Source organism: Drosophila gunungcola (assembly GCF_025200985.1).
Source record: "Drosophila gunungcola strain Sukarami chromosome 2R unlocalized genomic scaffold, Dgunungcola_SK_2 000004F, whole genome shotgun sequence".
Lineage (NCBI taxonomy): Eukaryota > Metazoa > Arthropoda > Insecta > Diptera > Drosophilidae > Drosophila > Drosophila gunungcola.
Genome location: NW_026453167.1, coordinates 1,316,529 through 1,330,465, shown reverse-complemented (window position 1 = coordinate 1,330,465; position 13,937 = coordinate 1,316,529). Strand labels below are relative to the sequence as shown.

The 13,937-nt window shown below is 41.1% G+C and overlaps 7 protein-coding genes across 10 annotated transcripts in view; 5 read left to right on the top strand and 2 right to left on the bottom strand.

The window, feature by feature from the left end:
- Positions 1 to 13,937, top strand: part of LOC128253694 (uncharacterized) — a 111,565-nt gene that overhangs the window by 21,478 nt on the left and 76,150 nt on the right. The gene's annotated exons all lie outside the window — the stretch shown is intronic.
- On the bottom strand, positions 381 to 1,081 carry LOC128253686 (uncharacterized). Its single transcript, XM_052982291.1, has one exon. The coding sequence runs from the start codon at positions 963 to 965 to the stop codon at positions 495 to 497; it is 471 nt and encodes a 156-aa protein (XP_052838251.1). The 5' UTR covers positions 966 to 1,081; the 3' UTR covers positions 381 to 494.
- Positions 3,109 to 5,093, top strand: LOC128253677 (chitin deacetylase 7). The gene is made up of 3 exons (XM_052982278.1): positions 3,109 to 3,355; positions 3,897 to 4,621; positions 4,784 to 5,093. Exons 1-3 carry the CDS (start codon positions 3,134 to 3,136, stop codon positions 5,031 to 5,033), a joined length of 1,197 nt encoding a protein of 398 aa, XP_052838238.1. The 5' UTR covers positions 3,109 to 3,133; the 3' UTR covers positions 5,034 to 5,093.
- On the bottom strand, positions 6,850 to 7,204 carry LOC128253692 (uncharacterized). Its single transcript, XM_052982297.1, has one exon. The coding sequence runs from the start codon at positions 7,155 to 7,157 to the stop codon at positions 6,891 to 6,893; it is 267 nt and encodes an 88-aa protein (XP_052838257.1). The 5' UTR covers positions 7,158 to 7,204; the 3' UTR covers positions 6,850 to 6,890.
- LOC128253684 (uncharacterized) lies at positions 8,946 to 9,779 on the top strand. Its single transcript, XM_052982289.1, has one exon. The coding sequence runs from the start codon at positions 9,131 to 9,133 to the stop codon at positions 9,716 to 9,718; it is 588 nt and encodes a 195-aa protein (XP_052838249.1). The 5' UTR covers positions 8,946 to 9,130; the 3' UTR covers positions 9,719 to 9,779.
- Positions 10,159 to 10,955, top strand: LOC128253690 (uncharacterized). The gene has a single exon (XM_052982295.1). It carries the CDS (start codon positions 10,514 to 10,516, stop codon positions 10,892 to 10,894), a length of 381 nt encoding a protein of 126 aa, XP_052838255.1. The 5' UTR covers positions 10,159 to 10,513; the 3' UTR covers positions 10,895 to 10,955.
- Positions 11,266 to 13,176, top strand: LOC128253675 (uncharacterized). Of its 4 annotated transcripts, XM_052982277.1 has the most exons (4): positions 11,266 to 11,463; positions 11,873 to 12,450; positions 12,481 to 12,540; positions 12,571 to 13,176. In XM_052982277.1, the coding sequence occupies exons 1-4, from the start codon at positions 11,342 to 11,344 to the stop codon at positions 13,080 to 13,082; spliced, it is 1,272 nt and encodes a 423-aa protein (XP_052838237.1). In that variant the 5' UTR covers positions 11,266 to 11,341; the 3' UTR covers positions 13,083 to 13,176. The 4 variants fall into 4 exon arrangements, with proteins under 4 accessions (XP_052838237.1, XP_052838236.1, XP_052838235.1 ...); XM_052982276.1 differs by having other exon boundaries at positions 11,267 to 11,463; positions 11,873 to 12,540; XM_052982275.1 differs by having other exon boundaries at positions 11,268 to 11,463; positions 12,481 to 13,176.

Sequence of the window (13,937 nt, the reverse complement as noted above, 5' to 3'; positions counted from 1 at the left end):
GCTTTTTAAAAACAATTAATGAATCATTCAATTTCATGAATCGATTAGGAAAATTCTCTGCTTAGCTATTAAATAAATGTCTTTGTGGATTGTTGCCTAAATTTCTACAAATCTGCGCTTAAAATTGGTTTGAAATTGTTAAATAGATTTTTCAGTTAATTTTCATTTTATTTAAATGACAGAAAAGTAACCTAGAACTTTTAAACTTCTTTGCCCTCAATATTTGTGGTTCAAATTTATAAAAATTTTGGATTTCACGTAAAAATCGTATATAGTTAAAATATTTTTCTTTAATTAAAAAAGGGGAAAAAGAGACCGTTGCTTAGAATACCGATTTTTGGAATTATATGAAAAGTTTAAATTTATTGAGAATCTTCCCGATGATGGAATTATAAATAATAAATTAATAAATTTGGTTTTGCACGAAACGAGGTGAGAAAGAGCTTAAGGACAAACACGCACAGGATCTGGCAATAATAGCCACAATGGTGACCTCATTCCCGAGTCGGCTGCCTCCTCATCTCCTTGTTCAGCATCATTTGCAGCCGGCTGACCACGGGCACTATCATCTGGAGGCCCAGGTGCTGCTCCAAGGTCTGGCTGATCTCCAAGTGGAGGGCCTGCTCCAGCGACTCGCTGATGTTGCGCTTCTCGACGATCTCCACCTGCGGCACCTCCAAAGGATAGTTCGAGGGGCAGGTGAACACCAACTGGAGGGCAAAGCCTCCCTGCTCGCCCGCTCCCCAATTCGCTCCGTCCTCGTAGTTTTGGGTGGCCAATGGAACCTTCAATTGCAAACGTGGGCGACGGGCCAAAACCACGTAAGCCAGGCCCAAATAGTGCATTGTTCGCACCTCATTTTCCTGCAAATTCCCGAAAAACCTCGCTGACCTCACAGCATCCCAATTGTCTGGTGAATCCCGCACCACAACTTTTCCGCCATCTCCCCGCTTAATGTGCCTCATCCTTGGGTAATTTGGAATTTTGACTATTTCTTTTTTGTAATTTTGCTGCTTCCCCTGAATGTCTCTTCCTACTCAACCGAAATTATTTGAAATGTAATGCCAGGCCATGTCAGCAGAGGCGAACAAAATTGTAAGCCGAGATTTGCATAGTCCCATCAAAGCAATAACAGATGGATGGAAGGCTATCATAAGATTGAAGATCTCTGGCGGGTGGTGGTTGAAATGAAACAACCACTGGTGAATTTTCAATGCTCTACTTAAAGCAAAACTTTGTTCGTTGATTTTATGCTATTTTTCTAATAACGAAACGAAGTTATATTAATATAAGTTTAGACACTCTGGTAAAAAGTAGTAAACAGTAGTTTTAAATTTGTAGTAAAGTAGTAGTAGTAGTAGTAAATAGGTCAACCATATTTAATTTAAACAAAAGTCATTTAAATCAAATATGATATATTTTAAATCCATTATTTTACACATTAATTAAAATATTTGAATATTAAATCATTTAATACAATGTTCATTGTCTTAAACATTATGATTTAATATTTAATTTAAATATTAAATAAAAAATATTCAATTCAATAGTCTCACATTTAGTTTTTCTATTCCATTTTTTTGTTAGTGTACTTATAAAGAGAAAGTCATTAAAAACATTGAGTATTTGATATAATACTATGCAACATTTTAATAGGAATTAAGTGTAGGAAATATCATATCACATTTATTCTAAAGTTTTGAATACTCAACTACTAAAAAACCAAAATCAATCTCCAAATTGTCCTATCCTTCTCAAATAGAGCATAGGAAATAAAACCAGTATATACTTGTGCCATGAATATGCTCGCATTTTGCGTTTGTTCGTTTGGGCTGATTTGATTAGCCTAGATTTGCTGGTCTCAGTGCTATGCAAATTAGTTGTGTGATTATCGCGAAAATTGGCAAACAGACGGCGTCACAAGGAGGTAGAAAGCAGAAACCGCCACCCCTAATAGTTTTCAGCTTCAGACGTGCGTGCGAATTTTCTCTTTGCCTTTGGCACTTGGGAAATCTTCCACGCATATGAGTAACATTTTTATTGGCCTCGAGAAATTTGCATTTTAGAGCAGTTTTTGGTCACGTGAGGCGGTTTGATTAGGCCACATGTGTCGCTTGGGGTGGGGCTTTCCCTTTGATTTCACACTCCAACGCCTTCGCATAGTGCCCTTCCTAATGAGCGATGATGAACGAGGAGCCATGTTCACCTCGCTGTCAATCAGGTTTCAATAAAGTAGTCTCAATCTTCATTAGCATGGAAAGCTAAGGATGGATGTACTACGAAAAACCCTACCATCGAACTCACTCAAACATGTTGCATTGCCCCTACAACGGAGCCGAATGCTTTGGGGCCTTTCCCCCACTTTTCCACCCGCTTTTCCGAGGCTCCTTTCGGCTGGCTGGCGGTTGGCTGGCTCTCCAGTTCGTTTTGGCCACGTTTGAGGCTCCTCCATCGAGTTGGTAACGCCCCGGAACGTGACCAAATCGCATTCGGGGTGGGCTCGCCAAATAATCAGGCAGAGAAAGTCTTTTCCCCCCGGAATACTTGCAGATTTTCCCTCAATCTTGTATTGACTTTTTGCCTCTGTCGACGGGGATTTGAAGAAACCACCACTGTGATTTTGCCAGGAATGGGGCTTGCTGCTTTGTTTTTGAGTGCAAAGCTGTTGTAGAAACTTTCTGAAGCACTTGTTTACGATTTGAAGTGCATTTCTGGGAGAGTGGCTGAGAGTGCAGGAAGGGGTCTGCCATAATTTGGACTGCAGTCTGAGCCCATCGATTGAGATTGCGATCTCCGGCCAAAAGTGTGAAAAGTTTTCCACTTCAACTTCAGGCAAATCTCAGCTGCCAAGTTCTTTGGTTATGCTAATGAGCCAAACTTTGGCCACTCCGATCGTTGGCATGTCTATAATTGAAAGTTTTGTCTATTTTGGTTTGCTCCATTGGAGTGCTCTGCGGATGGAGCAAGGTCACTCGAGGGAACCCCACCCACCCATCCATCCAAAGACACACCCAGTGTCGAACAAGCAAATCATATTTGGAGCCCCAATCGACTGATAAGATATCAACTTTGTTGAAGGTTATAAGAGGCCCATTGAGCATCGCTGGCTGAGCATTGAGTTTGATTGCCCGGCATGAAGTACTCGACCTTGCTAGTTCTGGGTCTCCTTCTGGCCCTCGCCCTCGGCGGCCAAGCCAAATCCAAGTCCAAGTCGAAGAAAAACAAGCAAAAGGAGGCGATCCTGCCACTCGCCGAATCCTGCAAGGCGGCCAACTGCAAGCTGCCCGATTGCCGCTGCTCCGATGCAGTTCTGCCCAGATCCAAGTTTCAGGGAAAAGAAAACGAGATTCCGCAGGTGAAAAGGGGAGAGTTTTTTACATTTGGTGGTTTGTCATCTAAAAAGTTTTTCTTACCTACGACTATATACACTTTTATAGGGTTAGTGAAGAAAACAAATCCTTTAATAGCCGATATTTTTCATCAAAATAGAAATTCATATTTTTCAAAACGATGAAACACAGTCTTAATATCATTACAATTTATTATTTCTAAGTTTAAGGGAAAATGCGATATTCCCTAGGCGATAATAGAAAAAGTTTTCCAATTTTACTTCTTTTATTTTTGTTCGACATTTCACTTTCAACTGCTTAAAAAACAAAACTTCAAACCTTAAATTTTTGGTTATTTTAAGCACCAAAGATTACTTTCATCAAACAGATAATGGTATGATATTTCTAGAAAGCATTAAACAACTTTAAAAGTTAATTTTTGGATTCTAAACTACGTATTTCTCTTTCGATGCCATTACAATGTATATATATTTTAAGAAAAATTTTAAAGTTTTATTAAGTTGAAACTAAAATGGGCTTAATTTTCTGACTTTTTGTTCACCATAGTTCGTGACGATTACTTTCGATGATGCCGTGAATGCCGTGAACTACGCCCAGTACGAGCTGCTCTTCGAGGGACTGGTTAATCCGGATGGCTGTGAGGCAGCCGGAACCTTCTTCCTGTCGCACGAGTACACGGATTATGTGCGGGTGAATGCCCTCTATAGGGCGGGTCACGAGATTGCCCTGCACTCGGTGACCCATGGCGATGGCACGGACTACTGGCGATCGGCGGATGTGGCCACCGTGGAGCGCGAGTTCGGAGCGCAGTTGAAAATGCTGGAGGCCTTCGCCAAGGTGGATCCCAAGAGGGTGCAGGGAATGCGACTGCCCTTCCTCCAGATCTCGGGCAACAACACCTTCGTGGCAGCCCGTCGCCTGGGCCTGAGCTACGACAGTTCCTGGCCCACGCAGCAGTTCAAGGACCCTGCCATGTGGCCCTACACCCTGGACTTCAAGTCGAACCAGGACTGCCAGATCGGTCCCTGTCCGCAGGCCTCGATACCCGGACTGTGGGTCAATCCCATGGTTACGTGGACAGACACCGAGGGCTACAGCTGCTCCATGATCGACGCCTGTGTGTATCCGCCGGAGGACGACGTGGACGAGCTGTTTTACTGGATGCTGGACAACTTCAACAGGCACTATCTCGGCAGTCGGGCCCCCTTCGGAATGTATCTGCATGCCGCTTGGTTTTCGCGGGGTCGCAACTACTTTGGCGCCTTCAAAAAGTGAGTAAAGTTGGGTTTAGAGTATATTACAGTATATTGAACTGAGAAATTCTTGTAATTCACTTTACTTTACCAAAAAAATTTAAAAATACTTTAACGCTTTTATTTTGTCAGGAATCCCTCCCCATAATATTTCCCCTTTCTCTTTTTGAACCACTGCAGATTCATCAACCACCTGATTACCTACCCGGATGTGTATTTCACCGGCATTTCGCGGATGCTGGAGTACGTGAAGAGGCCCGTGCTCGGAGCTCCGTTCAAGGACTGTCCCGAATTGCCGGAGGCGGAGTGCCGGGCGGTCCAGTGCCGCGTCCAGAAGATGTCCACCGGCGAGGAGCGCTACATGAGCGTGTGCGACAAGTGCCCGGCCGTCTATCCCTGGCTGGACAATCCGCTAGGACAGCAGCAGTAAGCCCGCCAGTTATTGCCCAATAAAGAGTGTACACAGAGAACAATCTATGGTTGGTAAATCCTATTTATCTATTTGTCCAGTTTGTCTAAATGTATAAGACTTCCTTTTTTTTTCTATTTAAATTTGGCGATTGGCTTGAAATTGGGGATGAAGTTAAAAAGGTTCTTCATTTGTGACCTTTATAAACTTAAAAATAAAAATCTCAAGGAACGATTATTTTCGGTTTTTGCTATCCTACACACTTTTGAAAAACTGTTATTTTCCGAATTCGTTATACAATTTGATCTGATAAATTTGATAGGTTTTTCCCTTTGTGTGCTTTATAATGAAGCTGCCATGTTTTATGGACGAGGAGCAGTTGACATTTCCCATCTCTAAGCCAATTTTACAGGCGCCACACCACCGACATCGCTGATAAATGAGCTCAAATTATGTTTCTGGCCGTGAGACGCTTAATTAACTCATTCAGCGGAGCAGAGCCCCCGAGTGTAGTCATATTTCATGGCCTCTTCGTGAATTAATGCGCCAACTTCCGGACCTGAATCCTGTTTTGGGGTCCTGGTCCTGTCAATGCAGCTGCTACCTGTAAATGACGTTCGACCGTCTGGCCAGAATTCGGTTGCATTTTTGTTAATGGACCTCTAACTAATGACAGCCCCCGGGTTGCATATCAGTCAGAGTTTGAGTTGGAGGATGAGGATGAGATGAAGATGTGGTTGAGGATCCGCCGGAGTGGGTCTCCTGTCCGGCCGCATTTTGCGGTTGCTGTCGCAAATTATGTATGCGGTTAGCCGAGCCACCACGTCCCCGGGGTAACGTTCTCGTCCAGAACGGAGGCGGGTTGAACATGGAAACGACCACAACAAATTGGTTGATAGTTGACCAAGGAGCGGGTGGAGCTTTCGGCAGGCAATTCTACCGCCTACCCTGAATCAAATGTGTTAAAATGGTCCATGCCTGAAGTGCTGGTAGGGGCAACTGCCCTCTATGTATTGAAATATCCTGGCAGGGGCTGCTGATGACTTAGGAGGCACTCAACAAGACCCCAAGCAACAATATTTATATGTGGTTAAGTTAAGTGGGATGTTGTAAATGAAAATATTCACCGTTTAAACTGACTTAAAGAGTTTTAGTTACATTTAAAAAAGCAAGCCATGAAAGGGAATGGGAAAATGAGTTTGTATTTTGAGTTCCTAAAAAATCATATTTTACTCTTGAACTAAAATAAAGTTAAAGCAATACAAATTCTTTATTTCGCAGAAGTAAAAATCGCTAACAAATTCCTAAACATTTTCAATAATTTGAAAGAATAAGTTAAATGTAGTGTGTCATGGCTAGAAATGAAACAAATATTTTACCAACTAATTAAAGCATAAGTCCTGCTTTTTCACCCACAAAATTATATTTTGATCATAAAATTGAACATAATAACTCAAATTCGGAATACTTAATTGATCTGTTATTAAGATTTAAAATACATTGGCATAAAACTTGTGTTTTGGCAAACATTTAATAAAAAATGGAAAACTGGTCATAAATAAAAATACTTCGCTGTTAATGCCAATCGATTGGAATATTTTAATCAAGTAAAATTAACTTTTTTGGCTGAAAATAATAGTTTTTTGGTGAAAATAGATTACTGAGTTTTCAGATAATCTAATCAATATTATACACTTCCCTGAACTAAAATAATTATTAAGGGCTCATTTTTCTCGTATACTAGGAGAGCCAAAGGCGAGTCTGGAAACCACCAAGTGTCAGGTAAATTTGCGACTGCATTTAGTTCATTGCCCTGTGTCCCAGTGTTAAACCTTCCAGTAATTTTATCTACTTCCCCATAAACTTTATTTTACACTTCTAGGCTCGCTTATGACAATGTTTGTTGGCCAGGACATAGCCCAGCGGGCAGTTGGCCTCCAGGATGTTGTAGGGCTGCACCTGCATCGCTCCATTAGGGCTCCACATTTCCTCCAAACTTATATGCATGGCTTCATTCGGGTCAGCTGCATTGAGTGCACCAGTTTCAGCCTCTACGATTTCGCTGTCCATAGCCAAAGATTCCAGGAGCAGATTGTTGATGACCAAGATGCAAAGAAAGCAAAGAAAGCCAGACCAAGATGACATGTTTCGATTTCTCTGAATAGTTAAATTGAACTGATTCAAAATCACAGTTTCCAGTTGACCATTACGACTCGATGGTCAAGACAATTGTGAAAGTAGCTTATGGCATATAAGGCAACTAGATACGAGGGCTCTTCAATCCCAAACGATGATGATTATGAGAATGATGATGAAATCGCTTCGTTCGAAGGTTGCCAGTAAATCAGATCTGCTTTGATAGATTTCCATTTGCATTTCAGAGGGAAATACATAGACAACAAGCAAACAATGCGGCAGACTGAAAAACAACCTCGCTTTTATGAAAATGAAGAAAATGCTTGAGAAAACCGCAACAAAAAGTGGGCAAATATTTGCTGATTACTTTCCGAAACTTGCGCTGATTAACAGCAAACGCAGCAGGACCATTGTCCTTTTGCCAGGACACTCCATTCCATCCATACCATTCCACCCCTGCAATTAGAGCCTTATTCCCTGTTTAGCATAAAATTCGCAGGGCTGTCATAAATAAATGACTCTACGAGTCTTTTTGGCCCTGCCTCAGCTGCCTGTGACCTAAACAGGCATTATTTTAATGTGCTTTTATGTAGTACACAGAGACAAAAAAAGGTTTCCAGTATTTAACCTCGGGTTGCCCCCACACGCATGCCAAATGACATTTTTATGTTTCAATTTTTGTTTGCTTTTCTTTTTACTTCGCGAAAATTATGCCCACCACCCAGGAGGCACTTTGATGATGATGATGATGATGATGTGGGTTGGTTGGTTGGTGGGTCGTGTGTTAAAAAGGGCAGCATATTGAGGGCTTGCGGTGGTTGACAATAGAATTGTCAAAATTATTTGCTTAAATTGCCGACATTTATTAGGCAGGTTACGGCTCGGGCTCAGGTTACTTCGTAAAAAGACACTTAAGGGATGAGATATGGGTTTTGCATCGATCCCAAGGAAGCGCATCTGACTAGAAAACATTTTGTAATGACTACATCTAATCATAACTGGAGGTTAATTTGGAAGACAGTTGTGTATAAATGTTTTTTTTTTTAAATTGGCAATTAAATTTCTGATTTAGTATCAACAATACATCTGGAGAAGAAAACGACATTTCTGATCAACTCTAGATATATACGTGTTAATCGTATTAATTATAAACTCACAAAAATAAATCTTAACTAGAGGTTGATTTCGCAGAGGCTTTTGGTAGGGCTATACATTTATTTTTGTTTACTTGTTTTAGTGTTAAAATTGTAAACAACATACTTGAAAACTTATAAGTACTAGCTGTTGGGACCATCGACTAACTTACATATAAGGTTTGTGTGTAATTGATCTGTTTATATTTATTATTGCAAATGTTTTAATAATTGTATGTGGTACATTTTGGATTGTTTGAGGAAATCTATTATAGCTCTATTGTTGTTGTAAATGTTTTTCGAGAAAGTTCTATAGACAATACAGTTCTTGATTTATTTACAGCTTCAAGCAGAAATGCACCTCTTCACAATAATTTGAGTGAAAAGTGAAAAATGTATTATTAACTTTCGCGTAAATCGAATAAATTTGTTGCAGTTTAAATGTGTATATTATGGAATAATATACAGCCACTTGTAAATTATCAGATGTTGCCTTGCAAAATGATTATTCGCGTTGGCGACTGCATTGGCTGGCGTTTATTGGAGCGATTCGCTGATTATTCAGTTAATTATGTAATAGGTTTCCACTTGCCGCCCATGTAGGCCTTATCATTGAGCAAACATACCCGAGTGAGTGCGCTACCAGCAGGTTGTAGAACTAACAAGCTAACGCCTCTCGACTTCTGTCTCTCGAAGTGAATCTGAATCCAAAAACTGAATCAGAAACTGAGCCGGAAACCGAGACTCGAGAGATTCAGAAACTCAGAAACTCAGTCTCGAGTGCGATATTGGCGAGCGTGAACGTGTTTACTTGGGCTTCGATTGCAAGTACACAAGACCGAGCTTAAGATGGCAATTACGCGGCGGCTTTCCTGGCCCAAGCTGCTGTTTTTGTTTGTCTGGCTGTGCCTGGCATTGGATCCAAATAGTGCGGCTCGAGTGCCCAGCGATCGGTTTGCGTTTCCCTCAGAGTCCCAGCCCAATGCCACGGCCATTCGACTGGAGTCTAGAATCAAAGAAATCGATCGGGAACTAGAAGAGGTGACCAGAATGACGAAAATTAGCCTCTTGATCCCCGAGGAAAACAAGAAGGGCACACCCAGAACTACTGATGCCGAAAACAAGTCAGAAAAACCCGGAAATACGTCAGTTGAAGCCAGAAACGTGACCGAAATCACAAGTAATTCCATGAGTAAACCAATCCAAGTAAGCCCGTCCACACCGAAAAATCAAGCCCATCAATCCAGCGAATCCAAGATGATCACATTCGCCAAAGAGCCGGATTCAGACAAAACTGCTCCTTGGGACCAAACTGAACCCACCGTTGTCTCCAACAGGAGTAGTGTGGTGATTGGACCGAGAATTACCCTGGAAACCCTTCGAATTTGTCCGGCAGGTACTACCCTGAGTAATGATCACTGTCGCAAGATTGCCTAGCTGAGTTTTAAAATCATCAATAAATTGAAATCATAGCCATGCTATTGGAAAATCAACAAATTATTGAGTTTAACTGAAAAAACTTATCGGAAAGATAGTATAAATTGTCAACTTATCCTTTATGATATTCTTTAAAAAAGGTTTTGTTTAAATTCCAAACATAAGTATTCTCAAGACATTTAAGCAATTATTTGTCAAAGAAAATTTTTATTAAATAAAAAATAAACTATTACTTCAAGGTTTTTAAAGATTTTACAAAGTAATTTGCCAAAGATTTACCTCAAAAGGTTGTTTACTAATTATATCCATTTATGACCAAACATTTAAATTGTCAATTTAATTTTGAAAATATCATTTCAACTGTAAATTCCATTGTAAAGCAATTAAGAATTTAATTTTAAAATTAAAATAGAAAAATAGATTATTACTTAAAGTCTTTACCTCTTTTACAATAGGTACTTAGTATGGTTTTTTTTACTAATTGAATTTGCCAATCTCTTTTTGTAATTGATTGGCTCAATTTCTGTCAGTGTAGACTAGTACAGGTATATCTGAAAAGCTCATTGCTGCTCTTCTGCTTTGTTTACGCTTTGTTTTTATGGGAGAGCTGCTGTGTATTGCTCTCCCACTCACTTTTTCCCACAAATTCACTGCGATGTTTTATCTGGTTTCTGGTGGGAATGGGAATGGCAATGTGAATGTGATTGCGAGTGGAAAGATGATCGCCAGCCAGTCGTCTCCACGTTCAGTCTTCGAAGCTTCTTCAAAGCAAAAAAACGCGCATCTCCCAGTAAAATGACGACTCGAATTAACCCATTGGTGCTGTGCTTCCTGCCGGTGATTTTCCTACTTGTCGAGGGAAGAAGTCAGCCCTGTGTCGACGATCGCATTGTGTTTCCCAAGGACAGTGATGATGATGTAAATTCACACTCGAAATTAACCTACCTAAGTGAGAACTCAACTACAACAACTACGGTGGCACCATCGAGCACAGTAACCCCACTCCTGGAAATGGAAACAAACATCACAGAAGCGGTATCCACGGCATCAGAGAAGCTGATCAATAGAACCACCACTGAGAAGCCCGTCATAGATAATCGAATACTGTTCGAGACGACCCCAAAATGCAAAGAGGGCTTCGAGCTGCGTGCCAATCGCTGTCGAAAGTCGGCTTAGTCGTTTCGTTAGTGCCTAAGAACGATGTTTAGTCAATAAAGTGATATTTGATAGAACCAAACCCAGTGATTGATTGTCCAAGTGTTTGTCGGTGATTACTCAAAACCATTTGCTGGCACACACACAAAAATCCCCTTAGAAAACGAATTTCACATCAGTGGGAGAGAAACTTTTAGGGGAAACTTTACGTCATGTAAAACAGAGTAATGTAATGGTATAGTGAGTCAGTCAAAACCACTTCCCGGTGCATTTAGCTGACACTGGTATTTGTGTCTCCTCGGGACTGTGTACTGATGTGATGCCCTATCTGATGTCACGAACTTGGCTTATCAGCAGCTCAAAAACTATAGTACTCACTCCGGCTAGATCAGCTTCGGAGTCGAGAGTGCTGTTCAGTCTCTTTCGAATATTCAACACGACTGGTGGGTCGACTCCTCCGATTCGAAAATGTTTTCCCAACTCTTATCTCTGAGGTTGGCTCTGGCATTGATCTTTTTGTTCGGTGGACAATGGACGGCGGCCCGGCCTCAAAATCCTTACTATGTGGAAAACGGTGGACAAGGATCCCAGTGAGTATACCACTCTGTTTTTGTTAGGAATTGATTTAGATTGAACAATTTGAGAGCAAATGGGTTTTGGTAGACAAAGAAAACTTGTACATCTAATACTAAAAATAATTAATTGAGTTCTAAGAGCCAGGCTGCCAGCATCTCATTTGCATCTCATTCTCGGCTTTTCATATTCGGCACGCTTTTGTGTTCTCGTAGCTTGGTGGATCCTTAAATATGCAGTATAACGATTTTTGACATACGTGTTTTTTTGTTTTTAATTATTTGACAATTTTAATCTCTTTATTACAATATCGATATTAATTTTTTTATAATCATTTTATTATTATTTGTTTGTTCTGTGAAGCTTAACTTGAGATTTAGATACAAATTATATTTAAAAAATGTAATTACCTTTCCCATTCTTCAGGCGTTATCATCATCATGGCCACCATGGTCATGGATACGGACACGGACACGGTCCAGGACATGGCTCACCCAACTTTGGTGGTCCTCTATCGTATAATCCCTATAATGTACAATCTGGTGGCCCATTTCGAGGAGGACATCAACCTGGTGGTCATTTTGGAGGCCAGGACTTCCCCCAACCTGGTGGTGGAGATTATAACAGAGGACAATCGGGATTCCGCCAGCCGGGAGGGAATTTCAACAGGGGTCAGCCCGGATTTCCACAACCAGGAGGAGATTATAACAGGGGCCAGCCCGGTTTTCCACAATTAGGAGGAGATTTCAACAGGGGCCAGCCCGGTTTTCGACAACCAGGAGGAGATTTTGACAGGGGACAACTTGGATTTCAGCAACCTGGTGGAAAGGTGCCAGGTTCACAACAATCAGATAGCGATGAGCAGTTACCCACTTATTTCGGCGGATTCCAGCAGCCAGGTAGCGGCGGGAATACCCTACAGCCTCGACCTGGACAAAACTCTGGTGGATTCCAACAGCCTGGCCGAAACCAAGGTGGTTTCCAACAGCCAAGGCAAGACCAAGGTGGATTCCAACAGCCTGGCCTAAGCCAAGGAGGTTTCCAACAGCCGGGTCAAAATACAGGTGGATTCCAACAGCCAGGCCGAAACCAAGGTGGCTTCCAACAGCCAAGGCAAGACCAAGGTGGATTCCAACAGCCTGGCCTAAGCCAAGGAGGTTTCCAACAGCCTGGTCAAAACCAAGGTGGTTTCCAGCAGCCAAGCAAAAATCAGGGACAAAACCCAGGAACCCCTACAAATACCATCCAACCTCGCCCCAACAGTGAAGATGAGGACTTCTACTCAGGGTTTAATTTCCAGTCTCCCAAGACCTTGCAGCCAAGACCTGGTCAGGATGCGGAGATCGGAGGCACTGGTGCTCACAATACCATTCAACCGCTCCCTGGGCAGCAGCAAACCATTTACCGCCAGGACTCATCGCCCGACAATGTGGGTCAAAACATCAATGACCTTTTCAACACCCAGGACTTTCTGTCGCCCGATCTGAGCCAGACTTCGGCAGTCCACAGAGATCCCAAGTCGGAGGCTGAGGAAGTGAATCCCGATTCGGTCAATGAGCGCAATCTGTTTGACACGGATCCCAAGTGCTCGGATGGCACAAAACTCATGGCAGGTCGTTGCCGCAAGGAAGCCTAGGAAATACCAGTAGATATTCCCATCACAAAATTATTGTATACATTAAAATGCCATTGTGCCACAATAAATTCGCGATTCTCTGTAATCAAAACGACACGGGCTTTTGGGGCCAGCGTTGTGATCTTTATTTAACTGATAAGCTTGTTTATGCAAGATGGGAAGTACAAGTTTTCCCCGAGATTACCTAAAAATGAATGGGTGCGCTTTAGCAACAAATAATGCGAAATCACGTATTACAGTGTAAATACGCAATTTGTATTTATCAGTACAAATTTAATTAACTGATGACAAACTACAAAACTAAAGCCTATCAATATACTGAATAAGTCGTGTTTTTTTCACGGTGAAATCACTATTCATAGTTGGTTATAATATATTTTCTAATATGCAACGAATCAACCTGAAATGATATTTAGTAAGCGATCAAGTGTCGAGGGATTCGGACGTTCACCATGAAGGTTTTTATTTATCTGCAAAGAACGTTGATACTTTTGTATATAGCGTGTGCACCTGGGTTTAATTTGTATATCGGTCGCTGCAGAAGGCCCGCTTTCGTTAATCATTAATTTTATTGGATTTTCGTTTTATTTATATTTAATACAAGTCAATGTTAAACAGTTTTAAACACCTACGGTAAAAAAGGAAATATACAAATAGAAATTGAAAAAATATATGATTCTACTCTGGCAAAAAAAAAAGTAGTTAGTATTAAATTTAAATCTTTTTGGCTTTGATTTTCATCTATTGCCGTTTTTAACAAAACATAAACATAAACAATTTTCGGAGTAGACTTAAGTATCTGAAAATTGAATTTAAATTTAAACCATATTAAACTTATATATAATGCTTTTATAT